This window comes from Macaca nemestrina, chromosome 8 (assembly GCF_043159975.1).
Source record: "Macaca nemestrina isolate mMacNem1 chromosome 8, mMacNem.hap1, whole genome shotgun sequence".
Lineage (NCBI taxonomy): Eukaryota > Metazoa > Chordata > Mammalia > Primates > Cercopithecidae > Macaca > Macaca nemestrina.
The window spans coordinates 43844089-43862085 of NC_092132.1; the positions used below are offsets into that span (position 1 = coordinate 43844089).

Consider the following 17997-nt stretch of genomic DNA (forward strand, 5'->3'; position numbering starts at 1 on the left):
GAGAAATGCCTTAGGCTCCGCAGATTTAAAAAAATCCTCTCAGCCTTTCTAATGAAGTAGATTTAACTTTTATGGTTTCTCTTTAAAAGCTCTTCAGTAACTAACACGGGAACAGGAAACCAACACCTCATGTTCTCACTCATAAGTGGGAGCTGAACAGTAAGAACACATGGACACGGAGGGGGAACCTCACATCACCAGGGCCCGTGGAGGGGTGGGGGTCTAGGGAAGGGAGAGCCTTAGGACAAATACGTAATGCATGCAGGGCTTTTACTTCTTGCTTTGTTGAAAACCTAGATGATGGGTTGATAGGGGCAGCAAACCATCATGGTACACGTATATCTATGCAACAAACCTACACGTTCTGCACTTGTATCCAGGAACTTAAAGTAAAATAAAACATTAAGTGCTCTTCAGTAGTCTGGAGAAAAATATTTGGAACTTTTTTCATTACTTATTGATTAACCCAAACCTCAAACAATTGCTGCCACCAAGTAATAGTCACTTAAAATATTATTAATGAAGCTAAACAAATTTTGCAACATAAAACAATGCAATATAAAATATCCTCCACTGTCATTTTTCAAAGCATATGTGAGCTTAAACTTGTCTGCTCTGAGCAACATGGTTCATACACATGCATACTCACATGTACACCCACATGCACAGGCACACACATTTAGACAAGGAAAGTAAGCTCCTGCTTATGGTGAATGAGTGGTATGGAATGAACTGGGCTGGAAGGTCAACTCAACTCCACATTAACTATCTCATTGGTTTACTACAGAGCCTAAAGCTTCCATCATTAAACTGTCCCTTCTAGGTTAGGCATTTCTATAAAAGGTTCCTATTGAAGCAGAACAGTTAAAACATTCACCCACTAGCACTCATTATCACAGATTGCGTGATAATGAAAATTATGGTAATGATTACAGCTCATAGTTATAGCTCGCCTTAACATTTGTTTTGTTGTTGTTGGTGGTGGTGGTGGTGGTGGTGGTAGTGGTGGTGTGTGTGTTTAAGACAGGGTCCTGGTCTGTTACTGAGGCTAGAGTACAGCGGCATGATCATGGTTCATTGCAGCCTTTACTGTCTGGGCTTGAGCAATCCTCCCACCTCTGCCTCCTGGGTAGCTAGGACGTCAGATGCATGCCACCCTGCCCAGCTAATTATTTTTTATTTTTTATTTTGTAGACATGGGGTCTCCCTACTTTACCCAGGTTACTCTTGAACTTCTGGCCTCAAGGATCCTCCCACCTTGGCCTCCCAAAGCGCTGGGATTACAAGCATCAGCCACCATGCCTGGTCCTTTAACACTGATAAGACACTTCCATTTTCTTCCCAGGGACTCTGACATAGGCCCTGCCTCTCCCTGGTCACACGGTTGCTCAGTTACTGTTTCCCAGGCCTCCCCTCCAGAGCACTGGATCATCCATCGTGGTTTATGCCCTCAGCATGATGCTGGCTGCAGTAGAGACATTTGGAAATCTGTGTGTTTGTCTGCATGCCAGAACGGAGGCCCAGAGAGGTCAGATGACTTGCTCAGGATGACTCAGTGGCCATCCTAGTCCTGTGCCGTCACACAGACTGCCTCTTACTGATCAGGTCCAGCAGTCTAGCCTCTGAGAGAACAGGGAACGATGAGAAAGGGCAAGCATTGGCTGGAATAAGGAGGCACTAGGCAGGAATGTGGGAACGGTGCAGATAGCCCTGAGCACAGGAGCACAGTGTTCTCAGGAGAGGGGAGGGGCAGGGAGAACGGGGCTCAGGTAGCCGAGGAGATTAATAAAGTGCCAAAAGCACATGGCTTGGGCAGGAAACTTTAAATGAAGGAGGAGTGGACCTTAGAGACACATATGCCTACAGTTCTGTGTGGGACCAATCTCGCACCCCACAGCAAGGTCTGCTTCCTTTCTGGGAGGCACTGAGACTGAGCCACAGAAACTTCTCCAGGCTGTACGGGCACTCTATCACCATTTGCCCATTTGGGCTGCCTTTCTCAGGCCTATTCTACATTGTTTTATACTTGAGTGAAATGAGACACTGGGCAATTCTTCTTCTGTAGCCGTGCCTGCAAACTCCCAACCCATTTCCTTTCTCACCCAGCCTTCCCCCTGCTCTCAGACAATAAAGCATTGACCAGAGCAGTGTACATTGACCTTTTCATTTGCTTGAAGACAAACTCTTCTAACACCCACCTAGATGGTCCAGAACTAAACCAAAAAACAAGCTTACGTTTCATCTGGCACCTTCCCATGAGTGCAAAATAAGAATCAAGGATCAGAAGCGAAGGAACACAGAAAGGAGAGTGGGCATAGCAGAACGGTTTGGGGTTTTCATAAAATCAGAGACTCGTGGCCGGAAAGCACATCTGCCTTCTTTTATCCAAACTGGTGCAATAGTGGACGTCTCTCTCAGGGCTCACTTCACCACAGATTTTGCCTTTGTACTTCTTAACCATGTGTGCACCCCGAAAAACAGAAGAAGGTTAGTGAAGCAGCCAACATTAAACAAGTGGCTGAAGGTCACACTGGTGGCCACACTTCCGTCAGTAGAGCTCAGGGACCTGCAGCCTGCTTCCTGTATTCCATCCTTCAACCAGCTTAAGCCTGGTGGGGCTATGGGGTCAGCGGTCTGCCCAGTAGCTTACCTACGAACACATCAGCTCTGAGTTCCTCCCTGCGTCTGGAGGAGGCTGCACGGAGAGGCCTTTGGGGAAATCTGCACTGCAGAGAGAAAAGGTTTTCTGGCCTCATCTTCCCAGCTGCAAGTGCTAAAATGAAGCCTGGGGCCTGAAGGATTTGGGTCATTACATTCTACAGGAAGCCACAGAGGAGCACGCTCTTTTTTCTCCCTTACCCTCCGCAAAGGCTAAAGATGAAAGGTTCGTTTTCTTTTCAATACGAGGCTACCAATAGAGGCTTTTAAAAAAGAATAAACTGCAGAGGATGGGCACATTATTAGGAGGTATGAACAATGAATCAATGCTATTTTGTCACTCACCTTCGCCTCTTCATTCACGTCCCAGGTAAAGGAAACAGCATTATACGCAATCTCTTCGATGTTTCCAATCGTATTAAAGCTCTCCTTGTAATCGGCTGTAACATTAAAAAAAAGAAGCTTTTAAAGCAGTAAGAGTGACTCGGTGACATGTACTGAACCATCATTTTCCAATGGGTAAATTTAAACTTTGCTTATTTTTCTAGCTATCTCCATGCTAACAGTTAAGGATTGGTGCTCACTTATGTTCTTTTACTAATACTTACTCTGTAAGAATGTAAGCGTGTTCCTCTTTTAAAAGAGTAAAACTAAGCAAACCAATGTTCTTAGCTAATTTGTTCATTAGTTCCATATTTTACTAGTTTTATAAAATTATTAAGGTTTTCTCTTTTCTTCCAAGCCCCATGTCACCTACCCACTCTCCCTCCTGCTCACTTTTCTGCCACTTAATTTTGCTAGAAGTACCAGGGTACTCCATACAGAATTTTTTGTAGAACAGAATATTCTGTTTATCAGCCAGGCAGTGTCATCAGGACTTTAGTTAAAAAAAAAAAAAATTTCAGGAGACACAGTAAAGTTTTTTAACAATTTCTTTTTAGGGCCAGGTATGGTGGCTCACATCTGTAATCCCAGAACTTTGGGACGCCGAGATGGAAGGATCACCTGAGGTCAGGAGTTTGAGACCAGCCTGGCTAACATGGTGAAACCCTGTCTCTACTAAAAATACAAAAATTAGCCGGGCATGGTGGCACATGCCTGTAATCCTAGCTACTTAGGAGGCTGAGGCACAAGAATCGCTTGATTTTCTTGCCTGGAAGGCGGGGTTGCAGTGAGCCAAGATCGTGCCACTGCACTCCAGCCTGGGTGACAGAGTGAGACTCCATCTCAAAAAAAAATCTTTTTGGACTTAGCTATGGAGACTTGAGTTAATCATACTTAGTTCACTATAAACATTGGTCTATTCAAGGCCCTCTCTTATTTTACGACTTTATTTGGTTACTATATATTTCTTTTTCTTCCTATTATCCTTCCCACAAATTCAATAGCTATAAATATGTTAACATATATCCTTATGGAATATATTGGTTTGATTTGCCTGTGTACATAGCTTTAATTATCATAAATTCTGTCATTCTATGACTAAAGTTGCCAGATTGGGCAAATATTTGGGATATACTTATCTTTAAAATGTATTCATTATTTATAAGAAATTCAGATTTAACTGGCACCCTGTATTTTATCTGGCAATCCACACTAGACCTTTTCAGATCTAACCTTAGTGCTAGTTGCATGCCTGTTTCTAACTGTGGCTGCAGGGACCGTCGACCACAGTTTACTTATCCCCCATCCCAGAGATGGACCCTTCAGTGGTCTCTGCTCTCTGGTACAGACAACTCTGTGATAAAAATTCATATTCCTGGGAGCTGAACCGATGGCTGATCACATAAAAAGCTCCTAAATGTGCTCTTCAGGACAGCCCTCCAGACTCAGTCTCCAGGATGGATGAGCCAGTGCAGCCTCCCACCAGAACTCTATTTCCCTCTTTGTCCCTACTTTCTTGCCAATCTGATGAGCACAAGGCAGCATTTCACTGACAATATATTCGCACTTCTTCTACCACTTTTAAGTTGAAACATCTCTTCTCACACAGGATAGCCAACCAGGTGTCTCCTTACGGAGACTGCTTACTAATGTCCTTTGCCGTGCTTCTGTGGTTTCCCCCATGGAAATTTTAAAGCCAAACTACATGTTTACATTTTAAATAAAGCACACACTTCAATATAAAAGCATGTGTGGCCACCACAGGAGAGTCAGAGATCATGAACAAATAAGAAAAATATTTAAAAGCAACCACAATCTTCTTATCCACAAATAACCAACTATAAACATATCTGTGGTACACTTTATCCTTCCTATCTTTCTCTCTGCTTCCCTTTCTCAAAAATATGTAAACATTTTATACAGTACTATAACAGTTATTTCTTAATGTATTTATTTTTGCCTAACACATCATCAGCATCTTCCCATGTCAATAAACTGGTATAAAATTACTTTTAATGGCCAAATACCACTAAATTGAATTATGTGCCACGACTTTATTTTGCTTGTCTCAGCCAGATGATGTCCAATACTTTTCTATTTCAAATAAGGTTTTATTTAATTATCTTTACAGCTAAAAATGCATATACGCTTAATTGTATTTCATTAATATATATTCTCAGAAGTGAAAGTAGCAGGTCAAAGAAAAAAAAATTTAAGGCTTTTAATTCATTTTGTCGAAGTGTTCCTGCAAAAGTTGAAACAGTTGATGTTCACAGCAACAGTACATGTGTTGTTGTTTCCTCAAAATGTTGCTTTCCAAACTGATATGTAAAACATGGTGACTCATTAATTTAATTTGTAATTTATTGATTGCAAAGGAGGTTGAACCAGCTTTCATTTTGTTTTTGACTCTCTGTATTTATTTTTTTCTCTTTGTTTCATTTATTTATTTTTTTTATTTTTTTATTTTTTGAGACAGAGTCTCACTCTGTCACCCAGGCTGGAGTGCAGTGGCGCGATCTCGGCTCACTGCAAGAGCTGCCTCCCGGGTTCAAGCGATTCTCCTGTCTCAGCCTCCCGAGTGGCTGAGACTACAGGCACCTGCCATCACGCCTGGCTAATTTTTTGTGTTTTTAGTAGAGACGGGGTTTCACCGTGTTAGCCAGGATGGTCTCGATCTCCTGACCTCATGATCCACCCGCTTCGGCCTCCCAAAGTGCTAGGATTACAGGCATGAGCCATGGAACGCGGCCCTTCTCTTTGTTTTAAAAATGTATTTATTTATTACAACACTTCCTGCTCTGTTCTTTGCGTATTTTTTTCTTAGGGTATTCAGTTTTCTTACTGATTTTGAAATAAATAGTTAAAGCTAAAAGAGAAAACAAAAAGCAGAGAAAAACAATTTTATATCTTTCAAATTTAGAACAAGGTTATACGACTATACTTGGGATGATTTTAAATATAAACCTGTGCTTCCAGCAGGCCAGCCAAACTCTTAAAATTTTGAAGAGAAAAGAAGACCATTGAATTTAGATCAACTGAAGTCCTTGATTTTTTATAGCTAATTATTCTAAAAGATAGTCTTGCAACTTTGAAGTTTTAAATACACATTTAAAAATAAGCAGCTTTTAGGTGAATTGTAAAAAAGAAAGCAAATGTTATATCTAGAAATAAAGACAAACCAAGAAAATTTGGTCAAACATGTATCCTAGCTCTCATGAGTTACAACATTATGAGGTTTTATTTCCCATTGCTTCTCCACATAAAAAATGTCTTCCATAAAAAGCATATTAGCTCAAATAAGGAAAGAATTTCAAAAACAAATGCAATATAGATCCAAATAAAATACTCTAATCTTGTTCAAGGTCCCTGTCAGTTTCTATCACCTTCACTTAATCAACAAATGTATTGAGGAATATTTACCATGAGCCCTCTATGTGCCAGGCATTGTCCTCATGCTTGAGAAACAGCAAGAAACAAAACTAGGTCCCTGATCTTTTGGCTCTTTCAGTCCCAGAGACAGAATATAAATAAGTATATAGATAAATAAATGAACAAGACAGCTATCCTTAATCTGCTTTTTTATGCCCAAAACAAAAGGATAGTAAGACTACTTGTTATTGGGTGGTTCCATTACCTTGTATATGTCCTTCATGGCATGTACAAGTATTTTATTTATTAGTTTACTATTTATCACCAGCATTTCTCATTAGTTGTATATGTTATATGAGGGCAAGGAACTTATCTTAAATACTGCTGCTTTCTCAGTGCTTAATATCATACTCATAGGATGTGCTCCATAAGTTTGTTCAGTGAATGAATGGACAGATCCTTAGGCATTCTAAACAAGCAAGATAACTAAGACTAATGTCATGTACTCCTCTCCAGCCTTATACCATACAAGAAATGTCTGCTCATCTCTACCCTTTGTGTTCAGTCTCTACAGGTGGTACAATAGCTTTGCTCCCACTTCACGACTGTCAAAGTCTTCCAAGAGACTAAACAGCTGATGCAAACCAATGTGACTTCGTCCACATGCATAGTTGTCTGACAAATAAAATGCTAATAGTTGTGCCTCCGGTTTCTGAAAGCTGGGTGAATGTCCTTTGGTGAGTGTTGTATGCTTAAGAGTTTATGGCCAACGGTAGGAATGGAAACTCAGTGACCTGGTGCTGAGCCTTCCTCAACTTATTTTCTCAAGAAAGTTTCTCAAACCCAAATGTTGTCAATTTTGACAGCTATAGTCAGGAAAAGGCATAGTCATGAGCTGCTCTGCCAGTTTCCTTGAGCTGTCATCACTAATTACCATAAACGTGGTGGCTTTGAACAACAGGAATATTTTTGCTCATAGTTCCAGAGGCCAGGAGTTTGAAATCAAGCTGTGCCATGCCAGCAGTGTGTCACTCCAATCTCTGCTTCTCTCTTCACATGGCCTTCTCTTCTGTGTCTCTGCATCTGTTCCCCATTCTCTCTCTCTCTGTCTCTCTCTATTTTATTTATTTATTTATTTTGATACAGACTCTCGCTCTTATTACCCAGGCTGGAATGCAATGGCTCACTGCAGTCTCTGCCTCCCGGGTTCAAGTGATTCTTCTGCTTCAGCCTCCCCAGCAGCTGGGATTACAGGCACCTGCCACCACGCCTGGCTAATTTTTTTGACATTTTTAGTAGAGATGAGGTTTCACCATGTTGGCCAGGCTGGTCTTGAACTCCTGACCTCAGGTGATCTGCCTGCCTCAGTCTCCCAAAGTGCTGGGATTACAAGTGTGAGCCACCGTGCCCAGACTGTTCCCCCTTCTAAGGATTTGTCATTGGATGTAGGGCCCACCTTAATCCAGAGTGATCTCATCTTGAGATCCTTAATCACAATCTGCAAAGATCTTTTTCCCAAATAAGGTCATATTTACAGGTTCTGGGAGTTAGGACGAGGACATATCATTTTCGAGGGTCCCTCTCTACCTCCTACATCTGGGATTCCTTCCTGTGATTAGAACTCATGTGACCTGAGTGAATGGCTTCTTTTTGCAATGATAGTTACCATAGCTAAAAAATAATCATCCCTCTTTAAACGAATTATAAAACACATCATTGTGAACATATTGAATTTCAAATGGACTTTTTTTACCCTAAAAAAAGTGACAAGGCAACATAAAAACTACACATTTTAAATACTAGTTTGTAAACACAATACTAACATCTACCTCGTGAGGATAAGTGAAAAAATAGGAAAATGGCTTAATATTTTCCAAAACAGGCATGATGCAACAATATTATTATTGGCCGAAACAGGTTTTAAAAAATTATGCTGGCTGGGTGTGGTGGCTCACTCCTGTAATCCTAACACTTTGGGAGGCCGAGACAGGCAGATCACCTGAGGTCAGGAGTTCAAGACCAGCCTGGCCAACATGGTGAAACCCCATCTCTACTAAAATACAAAAATTGGCCAGGCGTGGTGATGGGTGCCTGTAATCCCAGCTACTCTAAAGGCTGAGGCAGGAGAATCACTGGCACCCGGGAGGTGCAGGTTGCAGCGAGCTGAGGTCACGCCATTGCACTCCAGCTTGGGCAACAGAGACTCCATCTCAACAACAACAACAACAAAAAGAATAAAACCATGGGGAGAAAAAATGGGAGTCTTTTTAATGAAATAAGAGTGAACTTGATCTCATTGTTAATGTCATATGCTGCCAGTGATACAGCCAAAACGTTCAGGGTCTTCTCTAAGGCTGTGTATGTCCTTGGAATCTCAGAGTGAAGTGTATGGGAACACACGGAAATTCTCTAGGGACCTGCTAGGATCCTCCCAAAGCAGAACAAGTGTTTCCAAATTCCCATGGCTGACAGGCTTGAGTGGATATTCTATAATGGTGCTTCTCAAATGTTGCAGGGCACCAGAGTCACCTGGAGGGCTTTGGTAAAATGCAGATTCTCCGCCCACTCTCAGAGATTCCGATTCCATAGGTCTAGAATGTGGCCAATAATTTGCATTTCTAGCAAGCTCTCAGGTAGAGCTGATGTGGCTGGTCTGGGGACTACACTTAATACTGTTCTATGGCAAATGGAAATGCCAAAATAATTAAAAGGAGCAATTTCATTATTGGATTATTTTGGTGCATTTGGTTCACTCCACACAGTATTAGAAAGTGCTATATTTGGCCAGGCATGGTGGCTCGTGCCTGTAATCCCAGCAACTTGGGAGGCCAAGGAGGGCAGATTATGAGGTCAGGAGTTCGAGACCAGCCTGACCAACGTGGTGAAACCCTGTCTCTGCTGAAAATACAAAAATTAGCCAGGTGTGGTGGTGCGCACCCAGAATCCCAGCTACTCAGGAGGCTGAGGCAGGAGAATTGCTTGAACCCGGGAGACAGAGGCTGCAGTGAGCCGAGATTGTGCCATTGTACTCCAGCCTGGTGACAGAGCAACACTCTGTCTCAAAAAAACAAATAAACAAAAAAAGTGCTATATGTGTCATTAAGGTCCTAAGTCAACTATCAATGAAGTCCATGTGAGAGTTCCTCTTCGCTTCTCAGATTTCCCTTCTTAGGAGGACTAAATACCAATATGGGAGGACAGGCAGTTACCTGCACAGAAAGATTCAAGCACCACCTGCTTCAGGATGTCTTCTTATTCCTATGCCTGGAAGCTCATCCTGAAACACTCCATCCTTTGGATAAAGACATTGTCATCTCCTGGCATTAAAGTGCAAATGCTCTCAGGATAATAACTGCCACAGAGAACTTACAAGCTCGTGCCAAGCCTATGTGAAGCTTTTATCACCTCTGCTAATCCTGGCAACCACTCTGTGAAGCAGGAATCAGCATCTTCCTCCCACAGAGAAGTTAAGCTGTTTGTGGAAAATCACGTAGCTGGTAACAAGCCAACCTGAGATCTGAATCCGGGTCTGCTTGATGCCAAAGGCCACACTTTTAACCACTGCCCATATTCGTCTTACAAATTCAACAATACATTGTCAGCAGATATTGGGATCAGAGTATGTCCTACAATGGCTACTAGTTTGTTGGGAAGCATTAAAGGAGTGTAACCTTGATGAGGCAAAGAGACTGGACATTTTGGGATCATTGCAGATTCCTTGACAAGAAGGACAGGGTTGGGGTGCTTCAGTAGAGAGGAGACAAACAAGAAAGGATCTCCATCTACTGCAAGCACTGTGAAGACTGAAAGAAAAATTCCAAAGTTAGCCTTTCTAAGAAAACAAGAGGTGTCTGTGTTGGGGAAATGATGATAAACTTTGCAGTGCTTCAGCAAAGGGCTGCTGAGGATGTGTGAAAGTGCAATGCTTTGTGTTTGTGTTTCTGGCAAGTTATATTTGGCACAGAAATTCTGGGATCCAATTCTATTTGAATTGTTACGGTGAATCTTTTTGTTATCTTTTCTATTTTTTATCTTTTGCATATAATCACTGGCCTGTTAATAGGTTTTTAAATTCAGACTTCTGGAGGCTGAGCTTTCTTCAGACTGACTGGAGGTGCAAGTGTGATTCTGGAAATCCCGTCAAAGGCAGTGTTAATTCCTCCACCTTAATTAAGCTTCACACGCTTGGTAAATTATAACTACCCCTTCTAATTATTTTTGTATATATTGTTGGAGATTAAAAGGAGTAGCATAATTAATATAAAGATTGCTTCTCTTCTGAAAGGTGCGGATTCTGTCTGGACTAGTGAAATAATGAAGCTGGAATGCTGAAAATGGCTCTGGGCACAATTGCTGACTCAAGGTACATATACCACAGCCTAATAAGATGCTTTTAACAAAAGCTGAGAGCTCAACATAGTTTATATATTTGGGGTCCTGATGCTTACAAGTCTATTTACAGGGTGGCAATCAGGGCATAAAGAGAAAGGACATGGTGGTGGAGACACAGACCTGAATTTAATTTTCCGTCCTTCTTCCCACCAAGCCCTGAGACCTCCGGTGAGTTAACTCAACTTCTCTGAACTTGAAATTTCCTCATCTACAAAATAGAGACAATAGCTAAGAGAACTGGGCCCTGCTAGTCTCATAGTGGAAGGTGGGACCAATAATGGTCTCCACTTTGCACCTCCCACCTGTCCTCAAACATCCACTTCTCCCTGTCTGCAGTGCCCAATAGGATCGGCTCAAACTCAGGAAACAGGAGAGGGTCATTCCAGGAGCATTTGCTCTGACTTGAAACAGGCAGAATAAATGAACCCGTGTCTAAATAGATTCTGAGATTTTTTTTTCTGTTTTCAAAATCAAAGCAGTGGCTTCTTAAAACCCGAATGACTCACAAGAACTCACTTATGAGTTCATTATTTTCTTCATAATGCTTTACAGAGTCAGAGGTGACCTGACTGCCTGACTGGGTTTCCTTAAGTGTGTTGACACTAGAGCTGATTTTCAGAGGCACTAAAGTATTTCCATCATTGAAATACTGGCCCATGAGCAAATAATAATAATGGCCACCACTTTTTGAGAGCCCTGTGCTAAACATATATACTTCACAAGTATTACCTCAGACAGCTTTGCTTGGTAGCTTTTTATTGTTATTATTCCTATGTCATAGGATAGGAAACAGGTAAGCATGTAAGTACTCTCCCATCCCCCACAGTCAGTTTGTAATCCCAAGCTGGGATTGGAACTTATGAAATTCATCTACATACATGCCAGAGGCCTTTGACTTCTCTGCTACACAGCCAAATGAGCACCTTTCCACACAAAATCCAGGGCAATTACAGCTGAAATTATGGAAACATATGTGACCAGCATAGAGAGACTCCTCTATTAATATATTATTAAAGGTATAATTATTAATAATATCATTACTATTTGCTCTCCATGGCTTAGGATAATACCCTCACAGATAACATTTGTGTTTCTTAGAACTTTCCTTTTAGGCTACATCTAATGTTTCACTTGGGTTTGATTCACCCTCCTGTTTGTGGAGAAGGAATTCTACAGACAATGTTACAGCTTTCAAGTTGTACTGACCAGAAGCACAGAGTATGAACATTTTATATTGTAACCCATTACTATGTTCTGTGTATGCTAGTATTTTTTATTCTATATGATTTCATTTTTTAAGAATGTTGGTCTTGACTAGCAAACTTGATTTCAAACTGACAATAGGCCATATCCTGTACGTAGACACACATAAACACACATGCACGTGTGCCCCTGTTTGCACCACAGCACATAGCTCCAGATTTAGTAACTCAGACAGGCTTAACATTCAGCTCGTTTCATTAGTCCATGTGGCTCAGGGAGATTTAACTATAACCATTTTGTCTCTGTCCACACATTTAATTTGTAAATCACACAAAAGTACCTGGCAGTTTCTGACAGTTTTCTGAATGAATGAAAATGCAAACTGTGCTTTGGTAAGTAAGATGCTTATAACACTGCACGAACTACTCAAGCATATGCCGGTTTTCTATTCTTCATGCTGTTGTCTAATATACTGACACTCTTGGGAGTACATGAGGGGACAAGAAGTTATAGGCACGTAGGATTAGAAGTTACTGCCCAATGTGGTTAATCAGCAGTAATCATCCCAGCAAACAGGGCCCCTTCTCCCACAAAGCTCTCTAATCTTTTCCCACCCCCGATGATACATCCAGAAACTATAACACTTGGTTAAACCGACTCTAATTTACAAAATGAAACTGAACTCTTTCTGAAATGGTGGTATTTTATATTATTGGCAAGAGTCTCAAGAACGTCTGTTCTATAAGATTCCACAGCCTCATTCTAGTGTCTAACAACCCTCAGTGTGAGAAAAAATTTTCAGACACTTATAGTTGTACTTCAGAGTTGCAGACTGAATAGATTCAAACACTAGAAATAACTTTTTGGTAATTGGTAGTGCAGAACAAAGACTACAAATCTTCAAGTGGATTATCTTTTACTAAATTTGAACTACAAGCCCAATTACTTGAGCTACTCAAAATACGGTAAGATAAATGTTCATTATCAAGCTTCCCACTTACCCCTGACTGCCCAAATCACAGACACAGAATGAGTTAAGTGACGTAGGAAGGTAAACCTCTTACCTGTGTTAAGTCAGTGGGAAGTGGCTCATGGACTATTCTAGTTTGTTGCAGGAATGATTTTTGCATTAACTGCTACTTGAATGACTCACGTTGCTAGTCCTGTGTACTTTTACTTATTTTTCATCAATTCCAAAATTGTTAGAGATTTTGATATTACGTCAAAATAGGAATTTGAATTCTCCTAAGGAGGGAAACTGCTGTTGCTATTACAGTTCACCATTGTAATGCTGACCCCAGATGGTGGGTGTGAGTGGACTTGAGTCCAGAGCAACCTTTGGAGAACTACATGACCTCACTAAGCTGGCTGCCTTATCTGTGAAATGGAGACACTACAGCACCTATGGCACAGGATTGTTGAACAATGACGAGACTCTCATTTATTAAGCACTCAATTATTTCAACACATGTCTTTTCAAAAGCAGAGAAACTAGTGGTGGTCCACATTCCTGAAGCCTGTTCAAAGAGTTTTCTTCAGATTAGCTTTACCTTATTTTGGCTTCTACAACCTCAAAGAGTTTAATTTAATTTTGAAAAAACTTGGCAAGTTTTAGGTTTTGTAAACAAGGAAGAAAAACTTTAAATTTGCCTAATTTCACACTTGTGGATGTTACAAAGACATACATTTGTTTCTATTGAAGGCCACAGGGGCAGAAACTTCTAGCAAATGCTAGAGGATGGCTGAATAGACCAGCTCTATAGTTTTGCTTATGAAACACATGAGTCTCATGAACTATCTAATTGTATCTCTACGATTTTGTGTGTGTGTGTGTGTGTGTGTGTCGTTTTTAAGCCAATCCAATAATACTGAAAACTATAATACTATGAGAGTGCTTGAAGTTTCCTTAAATGCATATCTGAAAAAAGAAAATGAGGTTCCAAACGAAAAACATGAAATCAAATAAAAGTATAAATTCCACTCTGGAGATGAAAGAATGATGATACAACTACGGATATAACAAAAGTCCCATCAGTTAGGGGAAAAACAACTCAATGTCCAGTAAATGTGTATAAAAAAATGACAGATAGGAAATATAGCATTGTATAGTACTAAACACAGTAGGTCTATCAGTGGTTTCAGTTATCTGTGCGTGTGAGTATGTGCGTATGTTTTGATTTTGAAATCTCATCATCTAAACCAGTATCTCTATAGGACAGCTTTACCCTGTCATTAAAACAGACCCTCAGAGGGCTCTTCAAGTATTGTCTGCTTTTGTCTTCTCTGTAACATTCCTTCTGGTTAACCACTCATAGCTTTAACATTTCCAGGAGTAGGAGAAATATCAGAAAAGGCTTATTAAACAATAATATGCTGGAACCAGAAAAACTGAGTTCCGAGGAGCAGTGAAGAAAAAGATGAAGGGACACATTTGTTATAAGTTTTAATTACACATCTAGCTACTTTAAAAAAAAAAAGTTTGCCTTTCAACAATTTTCCACATTTGTTTCAGGAAAACAGAAATAATTTCTAGTTAAGTTTAAAAGGAGACATTTATACTTGTTTATGAGTATATATATATTATGTTTGTAGGCTAGCAATTAAGTCTCAGAGGTATTGAAGTTACATCAAAATGTTTATAGTACAATAAAATATATTTAAATATAAGAAATGGAAGTATTAAGGCATAGTCTTCCAGTATCAGAAAAATACTACCAAAAATGATTCTTTCAGCATGAAAGAGGACAGTCCAACCCCAGTCAGATTTCTCAGTGAACCAGGCACATGTCTGCTTACTGTCACTGTCACCTAGATGCACAAAACCACACATGGCAATGTACTCATCGATTATGCAACATTGGTTGAGCATCTGTTCTCTGCCAGGTTCTGTACCAGCTGCTAAGCATACAAAGATTCAAGGTTAAAAAAATCCTCTCTTCATTCAAAAAGTTCAGCGTCTAGTAGGATGAATAAATGAATGAATGAATGAACCAAGTGAAACCCTGCCAAGTGCTATTGTTTAGATCTAAAGCAAAGCCCGCAGTGGGAGCAGCTGACTCTATCTGGGAAGATTAGGAAGATCTTAGGGGAACAAGGTCTCAAGGTGTGAGATGTCTTCCAGGTGAAGAAGCGAGGGCGGGCTATTCTAGGCAAGGAGAACCCCAGAGAAGGGTCAAACAAGAGGTTGGAAATAAGTAGGAAAAAATAGTGAAGGGTGAAAAGAGATCTGTCATTTCAAAATATTAATAAAAGACAGATTATGCTGGATTGAGAAATGAGTGATAGTTTAAGATGTCGGGCAGGAAGCACAGGCTCCTCTCTTAAGAACCATGGGGTGGAAGGAAAGAGGAGGGCCCAGCAATAGTTTGAAAGGGAGTCTGCAAGGATCAGGGGCTGCAGCTGGGATAGGATCCTGACCCTTCCCTGGAGGGAACCAGAGGGAGCCCGAGGACCACCCCTATCACACACACAGCAGAAGGGATTTTCCCCAGAGATGCTGGCCTCAACAGAATGAGTTTCCAGGATTCATTCTGAGACAGTTATCCAGTAAGTGAAAACCCACAGTGGCTCAATTATGATTGAAAATTATTTTCTGCCTAAACAAATATCAAACTTTAGAGAACACTTGCATTTACAGTGTTTTAAGTTAATTAACCTTCACAGCCTACCGCACTTTTATCACAGAAATGTTTCTAATCAAGGTTGAGATGAAAAGGAGTTTTCCGTAACTGCAGCTTTAGCACGTCTCTAGAAAACAGAGCATGTCTCACACTGCACATGAACTCGTGATAACAGCAAGGGCGGATGCAACAGAAAAGGATCTGGAGCTGCAAGTGAGGCCGTTGCTGGCCCACACCCGAGTCCCCCTCGCATCTGGTCCTGGGGAGGACGTGGGGATGGAGCTTGCTCTTCTGACTGAGCTCAACTACAGCCTTAATTCTCACCAGCCCTTGGATTTTGTTTTTTTTTAATTTGGGAGCTCTCAAGAGGTTTGGTTAGGTTTGTAACCAAATTTATTTTTCATATCTATTCAGAAGTATGGAAACAGCCTAGAAAAACATCAAAAAATGAAATTCTATTTACTTGGGTTATTTTTAAGGGAGGGAAGACCTACATTTTCCAGACTGTAGGGAGACAGCAAATCTGTATAATTTGGGGAAAAGGACAGCCCTCCAGAGAGCCAGAGAACTAAACTAGCAGGAAGCCCTGCTGAAGAGAGTTGGGAGTTGCTGATGCCCTTGCCTCCCAGGACTGTTGGGGCCACAAATTCAAACTACCTGACCACCTGGCCACCTGGCCACCTGGACACTTGGCTACCTGACCACCTGGCTATCTGGCCACCTGACCACCTGACCACCTGTCTACCTGGTCACCTAGCTACTTGACCACCTGGCTACCTGACCACCTAGCCACCTGACCACCTGGCCACCTGGCCACTTGATCATCTTACCACCTGACCACCAAGCTACCTGGCTACCTGACCTCCCAACAATTGGACATCACCTCTTCCCACACACCACCTTAAATCTCCACCCTCCCACTTTTCTGCATAGCTCTCAGAGTAGCCAAGCCCAGGACTGGCTATAAAAACTGAGAAAGCATGCTTATAGGGCACATCCAAAGCCAGCTTCCTCTAAAAAACTAAAAGAAAAAAACTCTTTATTTTTTTTAACAGTTAAAATAAACTGTCCTTTGGTTTTAATTATGATTCCTGTTTGAAAGTGGAGCATGAATCCAGATTAAAAAGAGCTTCTAGACCTTAACAGGACAGCCATGCTGAATCATTCACAGAGGTCAACTAAAGTCTGTGATCAAGAGTCTTTTGAGAGGCTTCCTTTTCCCTCAAAGAGAACTATGGAGAATCAAAAGCGAAGAAATGTTTTCATTTCATTTTGAAAGCTTAAGTTTTCAAAAAAGCGTGACCTTACTATAAAACTACTTTCAACAGAACACAATTTAAACACTAACTCTTAAGAAATAGATTTGTATTAGGACACAGATGAAAATCCTATAATCACATGCTAATAACTGAAATTGTACTATAATTGCCTGCTAATTACCATGGAAATCTATAGGATTAATATTAACAATGTAACTAATAAATCCTGATACAGGAAAGATTACTGCAAACCAACATTAAAGATAGACATTGAATAAAGGGCGTACAGTTTATTTCATAATTAACTACAACCTTGTATCAATAATGCTTACACTGGATGTGACTATAAAGTAATGATGTTTATTTGGATGTGTTTATGGAATCAGGCTCATTACATCACAACCTGTACTGCCCATTCTGAAAGCACAAGAACTGTTACGTGCATTATTTTGGAACATCTGCACCAGAAAGTAGTAAAGGAATTCTTAGTTCTCTTCCATAGGGAGAAGTTATATATGAATGTGCTACCAATTAACTGTTGTAGCGTCTGGCTTTCGCTCTATGAAGTTAATGTTGGTTGTTGAACCTCCTCTTCTAATTTCCCTTCCCTGTTTGAAAGGTAACAAATAGAAAAATATGCCTTCCCGAGAACGTGGTTTTGGAATTATCCACTATTTGAGGAGATTTGATTGATACCTAGTCCAGTTAACGTTTTTATTTGTGATCCATTTTAAAGATTTTTTAAATGGCTCACACACTGTGCAAAACAGGGTAACTCCACTGTGCAAATAAGTCCTGGGAAACTCCCAGACTATTCTGTGTGTAGATGGTGCCTCAAAATCAACACACCCCTGGCTGAACTCAGTACCTGGCCAACCTCCATTCCCCCAACACTTGGCCATGCTGCTCCTTCTGTCTCCCGTGCCTCTGGGGAGGACATCCAACCCTTTAGCAAAGCTGCGCTTTTCTACATAATCTTTTTCTTCCCCTGTATCCCCCACAGCCAATCAGTCATCAAGGCTCTATCAGCTCTACAGTTTGTCTCTCACTCTGGGTTAATTTTGTATTTCCCCTTTGCAATTCATGCCTCCAATCCCAGTCTTTCGCCT

General features: G+C 40.9%; 1 protein-coding gene across 3 annotated transcripts in view; it reads right to left on the reverse strand.

The window, feature by feature from the left end:
* The window catches only part of LOC105476041 (grainyhead like transcription factor 2), a 184607-nt gene that overhangs the window by 72839 nt on the left and 93771 nt on the right, over positions 1 to 17997 (reverse strand). For all 3 annotated transcript variants that reach the window (XM_071067933.1, XM_011731661.3, XM_011731660.3), the window contains exon 8: positions 3004 to 3098. In XM_071067933.1, the coding sequence (XP_070924034.1) occupies positions 3004 to 3098 (95 nt within the window). The remainder of the gene's footprint in view (positions 1 to 3003; positions 3099 to 17997) is intronic.